Source organism: Lactuca virosa, chromosome 1 (genome assembly GCF_052849685.1).
Source record: "Lactuca virosa cultivar CGN04683 chromosome 1, Lactuca_virosa_CGN04683_v6, whole genome shotgun sequence".
Taxonomy (NCBI): Eukaryota; Viridiplantae; Streptophyta; class Magnoliopsida; order Asterales; family Asteraceae; genus Lactuca; species Lactuca virosa.
In genome coordinates this window covers 114,066,924-114,077,707 of record NC_136426.1, presented here as the reverse complement: position 1 = coordinate 114,077,707, position 10,784 = coordinate 114,066,924, and the positions used below count along the sequence as shown (strand labels likewise).

Below are 10,784 nucleotides of genomic sequence, written 5' to 3'. Positions count from 1 at the left end.
TTGCGCGTCGTAAAAGGCTGTTTTTCTAGTAGTGATTTCACATGATGTTATTAAAAAAGGTGGGCATAGGAAATAATATGTTATTTTGGAAATATCATTGGATTGGTAATTGTCTTCTCATGACTCAATTTATTTTTACTAGAAACCGAGTTGAATTGTAAAATTGATCAAAGATGTAATGTTCGTACTTGGGAATGGAATTGGAGACTTCCTATTGAAGGAGAGATTGTGAATTAACAGCCCAATTGAAGGACATGCTTCTTGGTTTCACTTTTCTCGGATTCTAGGGATAAATGGGGTTGGGACACAAGGGGCGTGGAAGAGTTTACACTATCGAAAGTTGGAAAGATAATTGATGATTCATCTCTTTAGGATGGTCCTATTACAGTTAGGTGGAACATGTACCTTCCACGGAAGGTGAATATTTTAAATTGGCATTGTTGATTAAATAAGTTGCCTACTCGTACTAATATTGGGCAAACCAGTTAACATTATTTCCATCATTTGTGCGATTTGTAACTCCGGTATGGAAGATGTTAATTATATATATATATATATATATATATATATATATATATATATATATATATATATATATATATATATATATTATGTGAACTAGCGGTAGAGATGTGGACATTCGTTGCAAAGTGGTGTGATATTATTATATTGAGTTGGTTGGTTTTGGAAGATGTAGTAAGTTGGATTGATGGTGTGAAGATTTCCAAAAGGAAGAGGGCAGCCTTAGAGTTGATCATTATGACTAAATAGTGGAATCTTTGGAATTTCAAGAATAGTATTATGTTCAAAGATCACTCTTCGAAGGAGTTCATTAATTGATAGTGTTATTCACTATTCTTATAATTGGGTTGTGTATCGTAATAGAAAAATAAGTATTAATAAGGGAGCCTAGTTATTAAACCTTAGAAGGTGGAATGAAAAATTCCGATGATTTCATGTCTACCATCCGATTCTTGATTCATGTAGTACTTTGTTTGACTTTATCGATCGCCTTCCTGGAATGCTAAAGGAATTAGTTTATTGTTGACGACATTGTTTGTACTACAATTTGGTATATTTGAAACGATAAACTTTTTGCGGGAAAAAATATGAGAAATGATGATATGGACATATATATGGTGGATTCAATAAAGGAGTTATTTATTTATTTATTTATTGTGGTTTTGTAATAGAAATAGTAAATGCTCTACAAATTGGATGTGTTGGTTACAATGCCCGTCTTACCTTTTGTAAATTTTTGTTCTTTTGCTCTAGTTTCTTGCTAAAGTCGTTTATTCTAATATATTTGGCTGATTATAAAAAAAAGCCTAATTTTGGCGATTTGTACGTTATGTTTTGTTAGCCTTTTGCTAACTTTTTAATGAAAAAATCAACTGTTAAGAAAAAGTTAATACTAATTGAAGACAATATATATATCACAAGAAAGAACTTTATCGTTTGACGGAAAACGAATATAACTCTGTCGTACTAGTGTTGTTGATTTTCATCTCCAACGTTCTTAACAAGGCTGAAACTTCGATGTTCGTTTTTGTGTTTTAGCTTATGTTATATCGAAGTTGATTCATTTCAAAGTCGGCCAACTTGAATTCACCATAGAATGTACAGGTATTTATTGCAAAGCTAATTTCGATAAGAAAAAAATGTATGCCGTCTCCATTTTTGATTGACCTCAGCATTATATTTTAGTGCGAATTGGCCGTTTCAAAAAAAAAAAAAAAAAAACTAACAGTCCATAGCCAATAACACTACAGAAAGTACAAACTTCAATCCTGTCTCTCCAAATACACAAGTCCAAAGCTCCGTTTTTGACAATTACTATTTATGAAAAACGCAATCAACTTCAACTATTTAAGCTGAATAGGAGAGGAACGAAAATATTGTACTCTATTTACAACAATAATGACCCAACTAAATCTTTCTTTCCTCTTGAACTTGTCTTTATTTGTGTTAATAGCACTAACTTGTGTGTCGGGAAAACATTACCGAGCAACCAAGTTAATTGCTAAAAATAGTTTTTTGACAGCAAAAGTTGATTCTGAAAGTATAAACGAGTCACAAGAGTATGAGGTTTATAACTACACACAAACACTGGATCACTTCAATTTTAACCCCGAAAGTTACACGACTTTTCAACAACGTTATGTGGTGAATAGTAAATATTGGGGTGGACCCACTAACAGTTCCCCGATCTTTCTTTATGTGGGTGCGGAGTCTGATATCATGGGAGATGTAGAATATAACGGGTTCGAGCACGTGATTGCTTCACGATTTAAAGGTCTTTTGGTCTACATTGAGGTATGGTTGTTTGTAATATTGCTATATCGGGTAGTAAATTAATCATTTCTGCATTAATGACTTCTATATTTGCAGCATCGTTATTATGGTACTTCCATGCCATTTGGGTCTTATGACGAAGCGTATAAAAATGCTAGCACTCTTGGATACTTTACTTCAGAGCAAGCTTTAGCAGATTACGCTCAAATAATCATTGATGTTAAAAGAAACATGTCAGCAGTACATTGTCCAGTCATAGCTATTGGAGCATCGTATGGTGGAAGTAAGGCCGTTATTTTTTAATTTGTTTTTCTCAATGATAGATAAAGTATAAATCAAATAAATGAGGTTTATTTATTTATTTATTTTTTCAAATTTAGTGCTTGCTTCGTGGTTCCGCTTGAAATATCCACATGCTGCTTACGGAGCATTGGCGGTTTCAGCTCCAATCCTCTATTTTATGGGCCTCACTCCTGAAAACGGTTATGCTTCTATTGTTTCAAAAGACTTCAATGTAAGTAAACACCAAAATATTTCATTCTATTCCTTAAATCATTGCCTACTATACGTGCCACAAATAATTAAGACAACTAAATTTGATGTGCAGAGTACAAGCACGAGTTGCTACAAAACCATAAGAGAATCTTGGTTTGAAATTGATAGAGTTGGTGCTCAACCTCAGGGCCTGTTGAATCTCTCCCAAACTTTCAACACATGCACGTATGTTACAATTCCAACATTTCTTATTATCATTCATCTCGAATGTAATTTGTTTTCTAAAATAATGATCGTGTTTTGAAGGCCTGTGAACACGACTAAAGTTCTAAAGTATTATTTGGAGATTATATACGACGTTATGGCTCAATATGATGATCCTACAGTTAGCTATTTACAAACATTTTGCAATGCAACGGATGCTGCTGGAGAACAAACTTACATCCTTGACAGAATCATGGCTGGATATCGTAGTGTAGCTGAAACAGGTTGCATAACTTTATTTGATATGGGATTCAACAAAAAATCCGGATGGGATTGGCAGGTATACAATCGAATAAGTGTTTTAAAATATGTAGATTTTCTAGGTGTTTATATGTGCAATTATGCATGTCTCTTTTCCTTTTGAAACGTTTTTGAGACCAAAATATTGTCACTAAATCTCTCCAATATCTCAAAATGAGACATGCGTTACCCAAAATGTATTAAATACTATCAAGCAAGTAGCAAAGGCGACACCAATAACCACCACCAAAATATTAAGTAACACATCATAAATATGACGATGACGTAGCTACCTACAAGACTTCAAACAAATTTTATATATAAGAACCTCTTTTTGTGACATTTAAACTATGGTCTGACTATTTCTTTTCATTACAAAGTCGTGTACAGAAATGGTAATGCCGATGGGACAAGGAGAAAATGATACGATGTTCCAAGCAGACCCTTTCAATTTGGGCGAATACACAAAGGAATGCCAACAAGTCTTTGGTGTCACCCCAAGACCTTATTGGGCTCCTATAGAATTCGGGGGTTATGTATGTCAATTATCAATTCAGTCGTTCCTTATATTGTTATTTGTAGTTTAACCATTTTTATATAATAAATCTTTATCTTATATTTGGACCATATATTGCTACTAGGGTATAAAAACTGTCCTTGAAAAGTTCGCAAGCAACATTATCTTCTCCAATGGTTTACGAGACCCATATAGTTCAGGAGGGTAAGTTTTATTTAACCTCATAGGCTTCATGTGACGCTAATACCTCGTTCAAATACTAACTTTTGTTTTTGTTGCAGTGTTCTTCAAAACATATCAGATACAGTTGTCGCTATTTATACACAAGAAGGTAAATTCTTTATGCATTATATATATTTGTTTCAAACAAAAAAAACATATAATAAGGTTATTCATTTCATATAACTATTTGGTTTAGTCCTGATAAATTTATTTATTTATTTATTTTTGTACGTTATCATGTGATTTAGGACACCATTGCTCGGATCTTTTAACTCCTATGACTACGGATCCGGACTGGTTAGTTGAACAGCGAAACAAAGAGATCAACATCATAGAAGGGTGGCTCTCAAAGTATACGTTCGCCAATGCTAACTAGCTCGCCCAAAAAGATTTACAATCATTAAAGATTTATCTAGAACAATTCTCTTATCCTTTATTGTTCTCTTATCATTTAAATGCGATGAAAACTTATTGAGATTTATGGTTATTAATGATTTAATGCATCAAGAATTGTGACACATACTCTTATGAATTAGTTAAGGATGGTTCCCGCCGTTCAAAAAAGGGATTTTTTTTTGAACCGGCAAATATATATATATATATATATATATATATATATATATATATATATATATATATATATATAAAATAAAAACCAACCTCTAGCAAGTGACTAGAGGAGGAAAAAGAAAAATACAAGAAGTAGACAACAGGTTACAAGCAAAGCAGCGGACAACTACACCAAGCTAACCAATCAATGTTGACATTTTTACCCCTATTTTTAATCCACAAGTAAGTGGTAGATTTGATAATGTCTACTAGATTAGAAGGAGGTAACCGGTTGTTGTTGAAGACTTTATCATTCCTTGCCTTCCATATACTCCAAAACATGTCATAGCAAATTCCCATAATCAGTCTCCTTTTTTTCGGGCAATCGAAACGTGACATTGCGAATGTGATCATGTCGTTTATTGTGTTGAATTCGTCCGTGGGAACGCCACACCATTGAAAGACCCCATCCTTGACCATTTTCGCATATTTGCATCCAATCAGAGCATGGTCAGAACATTCAGTAACTTCCTCGCATTGTTTGCAAATTGGACTTTCCAAAACTACCCCTCTAGATAAGAGGCCAGCAGCAGTAGGTATTTTGCCCAGTCTGGCCCTCCATATGAAACAATTAACTTTTAATGGGACCTCCTTTAGCCACGTGAATCGTCCAATGTTTATACTGGGGTTGAGCTCCAATTTTTTCCGAAGGGCATTCACTAAATAATTTCCGTCCTCCGTGAAAGGACATTTCCATTCAACACCGATGGGGGATAATTCTTTGGATATCACCGAAACTATTGGAATGTCTTTATTTTGAAGATGTTTGCCAATACTTGCGATATTTTTCCAAGCACCTGGTATATATTTACTGGCATAACATGAATCAGGTTTATTTTTTAGATTATGCATGCAAATTATAGCATTGGCCCAAAGAGCTGCTTTTTCGGTCCTCAGTCTCCACCACCACTTCATAATAAGAGAAATATTTAACGATTTAAGACTAATGACCCCGAGTCCATCGTCTTCTTTAGAGACTGTCACTTTGTCCCAAGAGACCCAATGAATGCATTTTTTTTCCTCTGAACCTCCCCATAAAAACGTCCTGCGAATGCTTTCTAACTTTTCTATTACTCCATCCGGGGCAACGAAGATTGAGAGGTAGTAGCTTGGTAAATTTCCCAATACCGATTGTATTAATGTTAGTCTGCCACCGAACGATAGCGTCTTGGCTTTCCAAGTGGACAACTTTTTCTGAAATCTCTCTATCACCGGTTTCCAATTTTTGGATATGTTCATGTTCGCCCCGATAGGAACCCCGAGGTAAGTGAATGGGAGAGATGATGGTTTACAACCGAGGTTCGCCGCCCAACTGGAACCTTCATGCATGTCCACGCCTATACCGAACACCTTGGACTTATCATAGTTTACTTTGAGGCCCGAAGATACGTGAAAGCAATTTAGAATCCTAGCGAGGTTTTTTATGTTCCTTTTAGACCATTCATCGACGAACAATGCGTCATCCGCGTATAGTAGGTGAGATATGGTTGGTCCCTCGTGTGGTAGAGCTAATCCATGAAAGACACCGATCTCGCAAGCGGCCTTCATGGCTGCACTTAGTCCCTCCATTGCAATGATGAAGAGAAACGGTGAAAGTGGGTCCCCCTGCCGAACCCCTTTTGAGATTGAGAATTCCTTTGTCGGGTTCCCATTAACCAAGACGGATGCTTTGGATGATTCAAGGCAGCCTTTGATCCATGTCCTCCATTTGTCACCAAACCCCATGATTTTTAAGTTTGATTCGAGGAATCCCCAGTTTATGGAGTCGAATACTTTGTCGAAATCCACTTTGAAGAGCAAGGCTTTCTTTTTCTCCTTCTTTGCCCAAGAACATATCTCATTCACTAATAACGGCCCGTCAAGAATACTCCTGCCTTCTACATACGCAGATTGCACATCGTCTATGCATTTTCCCATCACTTTGCTTATTCTACGAGCTAGGATCTTGGCGATGATTTTGTACAGGGAACTGATGAGGCTAATGGGCCTGAAATCACGAAGCGAGGTGGGGTCTTTGATCTTAGGAATAAGTGAGATGTATGATGAATTGCACGCCTTATCAAGTTTCCCGTGATATTCGAAGAATTTGACTACAACAACGATGTCTCCCAGCAACACGTTCCAATACTTCTTTATGAATTTGAATGTATATCCATCAGGTCCCGGTGCTTTCTCGCTACCACATGCCCACACCGCCGCTTTGATTTCCTCCAGTGAGATGGGTGCTTCAAGCATTTGGCAATCAGCTGGGGTGATCCGTTTGAAATGATTGTTATTTAATCTCGGCCGAGAAGGCCATTTTTCTTTGAATTTGTTTGCAAAGAAATTAAAGGCTTCGAGTTTGATTTTCTCAGGATCAGTACACCATGAGCCGTTAATCATGAGCCCGTCTATCCCATTTTTCCGGTTGTTATTGTTTACCTGACCGTGGAAGAAGCGGGTATTTTCGTCCCCGTCGACAACCCATTTGATCCGTGATTTTTGCTTCATGTCCACAGCTTTAAGTTTTTCCAGTTCAGAGATTTTCTTGAAGTAGTCCCTTCTTTTCACCGCCTCTTCTAAACTAAGTGCTCTTGATTCAACTTCATGGTCTAAACGCTCTACCTCCTTTTTGTACTTGATCAGGGCAGCTTCTTCTTTTGGATATTCTGTTGCTCTCCATTTCTTTAGTGCGTCTTTGACGTGTCTCAATTTTTGCAGCCATGTATTGATCGGGGGTTCCGTATCCTATGAAGTTATTCCAGCCAGTTATGAACGCCTTCTCAAAACCGTCTCTCAGAAGCCATTAATTGAAGAGCTTAAATGGAGGGGGGCCAAAGTAAGGGGTAATGGTTGAGAGTAATATGGGACTATGATCAGATAACTCTCTAGGTAGTGTAGTTACAGTCGTTTTTGGAGCTATATCTAAAAATTCCGGGCAAATCAGGAACCGGTCTAATTTGCTTAGTTTGATCCCTTCACATCGACAACATGTGAATCTGTATCCCCCCAGAGACCAACTTCAAGAATGAATTTGTTGAAATCTTTAGCTGTGTGAGGGCAGAAGATTGAATTGAACCTCTCATCAGGCCTTCGAACAGCATTAAAGTCGCCCATCATGATCCACACGCCTTCTTTAGTTTTTTTTGATTTCTTTAAGTTCTTCCCATAGCATAGCTTTCTAACGAGTTGGTTGGGGTCCGTAGACATTGGTGAGTATGAAGGGTGTGGAAATGCCCACCCATGATCCTATGTTGATGAGATAATTGCGAGAGGAGATAACTTCAGAAGAGGTGAAAAACTTGGTATCCCACAGATTTAATAATCCGCCAGACCTTCCTGTAGAGTTTGTGTAACTGACTCTGAATCCAGTGTGGCCCCAGCAAGTCACTGCGTCTATTTGCTTGGCGTCTGGTTGTTGTGTTTCTTGAATTGCGATAAAAGATACTTTGTGTTTCCTTTTTAATCTTCTGATCCATGCCGCCTTATGTACACCACCTATTGAGGGAAAGAAAATTCATTGAGGGGAATTATTTACACCTGATACTCCAAGTATTTCTGCTAGGATTCTGTTGTTGGAGTCAATCTCGAACCCAATAAGAGAACCCACGGCTGCTGTTGCTTCAAGTTCTGGCATTTCAACATCTAGGTTAACAGATTCGTTTTTCTGTACACCATTGGGGAAGGAGGCTATGGGTGGGTCCTAATTATCATCGTTGTCTAGTATTAGAGGGAAAGTTGGGAGTAGCTGTAGGTTTTCTCCAGAAGGTGATCTATGAAGACGACGCCTCTTTAGGGAAGAGCAAAACATGTCGCTATGTTGACCGTCTTCTGAGTTTTGTTGACACGTTGGATGTGGAGGAGATACAAATGATGGGAATGGGCCAAAACACCCGGATTGGGCTAATACAGCTGGGAAGGAAACGTTCCGAGATGGGCCCAAGTTTTGTGGGTCGAGTGGTATCGGGTCTATCAGGTTGATGGGGGCGAAAACTCGATCGAAGTTGTCAGTATCTTTTGAGTTATCTCGGGACTTGTTTGGCGTTTCATCTCCCCCTTTCTCGATACCTGTTCCCTGCATTTCTGATTCGCATGTCTTCGCCGGCGTTTCGGATCGCGCCTCATCTCCGGCCGCCATGGTCCTCGGCTGTGAGCCATCACCGCCAATGCTTGGGGGATTGGATGTTTTGTTCTGGGCGATTTCTCCTTCTTCCATGTCGTTAATCCATGTATCCGATACACCGTCTTCATCTACGTTGGAATCTGAGTTATCGAAATCGCTTATAATTGAACCATCTTTGATGTCCATATCCACGTCTTCGTATGATTGTTCTTCATTGTCGAATTTAAAAGGAAACCATGGTTCGTCTTCATATTCTATGATTCCCACGTGAAAGGGCTGTCCCTCGGCTTCCACTAGAATTTCCTCATTGAATTTTGTTAGCTTGTCTGTGAGTATAGCAAGCTTCACCATTGAGAGATCTACACGATTCGTAATGTGGTCCGGAGGCACCACGATCTTCCCGAATTTTCCCACTATGGCTGAGAAGTTGGAATTGTTCCATAGTTTGAGGGGCAGACCAACAATCCTTATCCATGTTACCCGTTCGAATTTATTGATTGCCGATGATCTCATCTTCAACCATTTGAAGGTGTCAATCCAGTTTCTTTCATTCTCTAGAAATTGTCTTGCGTCTACAGTAGATTCGAAGCTGATTAATGCGAGCATCCCCCCTATATACTTTACTGAAGGGCTATGTTCACTGTGAATGGAGATGAGTACCGGCATGTGACCAAGATGTTCCAAAGATTTGGCTTCCCCAATGAGTGTGGATTTTTTAACCAACGATCCATGTCTTCATCCACATGTAATCTAACAGGTGTAGATGATTGGTGATTTTCTGGATTATTCTTAGTAACTTTCCATGAGTTTTGGTTTCCTGTGACTTGGGTGTATGTTCGGTGGTCTATGTGCCCACCGCCATGGGATCTGTTCTTAATCTGGGTTGAAGCTGCGGTTCGTGTTCTAGGATTGGTCCTCCCAGGGGGTGGTGGCTGTGTTTTCCGACTGTGTCTAGCGATATTGATCTCGAGCTTTTTATTTCTGCAGGCTACTCCGTTCAGCTTGGATTCCAAATCTTTTGCGTCCGGTACCCCGGTGAATCTTATGAAGCCGTAATTTTTTCCATTCTTTCCTTTGTGCCCGCCGAAGTAGATGTCTGATAGTTTTCCCCAACGTGAGAAGATCTTCCTGAATTCGAACCTCATTGCTCCGTTTGGTATATTAGTGACGAAGAAGGTGATCTCTTCCGTCGTGTTGCCTGCGGTTGCCGTCGTTTTTCGCCTCCTTACTTCCGTCCATCCGTGTTCTTCCAGTATATGCATCTCCGCTACTTATACAGTGTCAAAAAAAGAACCGTCTAGTAATGGTTGCTAATTTATTATCTTTATCATATATTATCTGGATCGTATAAACTAAAAGCTAGGGGTGAGCATGGTGCGGTTTGTTGCGGTTTTAGGGCCAAACCGAACCGCAAACGACAAGGTGCTGTTTTTGAATTCTAGAAACCGTTGGGTGCGGTTTTTTAATGGTTCGGTTTTGCGGTTTTTGAGTGCGCTTTCGGTTTGTACCGGTTTGGTTTCGGTTTTAAACTGTGTCAAACATATGGTGCAGTTTTTTATGTCCACCTGTACGATTTTTTTAACTGTGGTGTTCATGTGAAGATTTATGATTGTATGACATGTTGTCATTTCATTTCTTCACATTTAGAAGATGTAATTTTGAGTTTTTATGTTGTTTACTTGATCACTTCATTTGCAACCCATATTTCCAAACTCATTTTTTTAAATCAATTTGTGCTTAGAAGTTACAAACTTGCAAGTTGTAGCCCATATAGTGTTTACACTTTACACATTAATCATTAAGTCACAAATACAAAGTCACATATTAAACCTAATACGTAATTACTAATTACCGTCAAGTTCAATATATAATATATGTATAAATTAGAATTTATTAGTTTTTTAAATAATATGTATAATTGTATAATATAAATTAGCGATTTATTTTTTTAATAATAAGCTTGCGGTGCGGTTCGGTTTTGGTGGTCCGGTTTCTAGATAAAAACCGCATCGCACCAATAAATTCGGTTTTTCAAAAAAA

The 10,784-nt window shown here is 38.1% G+C and overlaps 2 protein-coding genes across 2 annotated transcripts; one reads left to right on the top strand and one right to left on the bottom strand.

The window, feature by feature from the left end:
* The first annotated feature begins 1,920 nt into the window (after positions 1–1,920).
* On the top strand, positions 1,921–4,409 carry LOC145106235 (uncharacterized). Its single transcript, XM_079043251.1, has 9 exons — positions 1,921–2,316; positions 2,392–2,578; positions 2,676–2,809; positions 2,903–3,015; positions 3,097–3,334; positions 3,675–3,830; positions 3,936–4,015; positions 4,093–4,142; positions 4,282–4,409. Exons 1-9 carry the CDS (start codon positions 1,921–1,923, stop codon positions 4,407–4,409), a joined length of 1,482 nt encoding a protein of 493 aa, XP_078899377.1.
* Positions 4,410–4,747: 338 nt separating this feature from the next.
* Positions 4,748–8,258, bottom strand: LOC145119303 (uncharacterized). Its single transcript, XM_079054943.1, has 4 exons — positions 8,162–8,258; positions 7,983–8,119; positions 7,604–7,870; positions 4,748–7,369 (listed from the first exon to the last, which is right to left on the bottom strand). Exons 1-4 carry the CDS (start codon positions 8,256–8,258, stop codon positions 4,748–4,750), a joined length of 3,123 nt encoding a protein of 1,040 aa, XP_078911069.1.
* Positions 8,259–10,784: the final 2,526 nt, after the last annotated feature.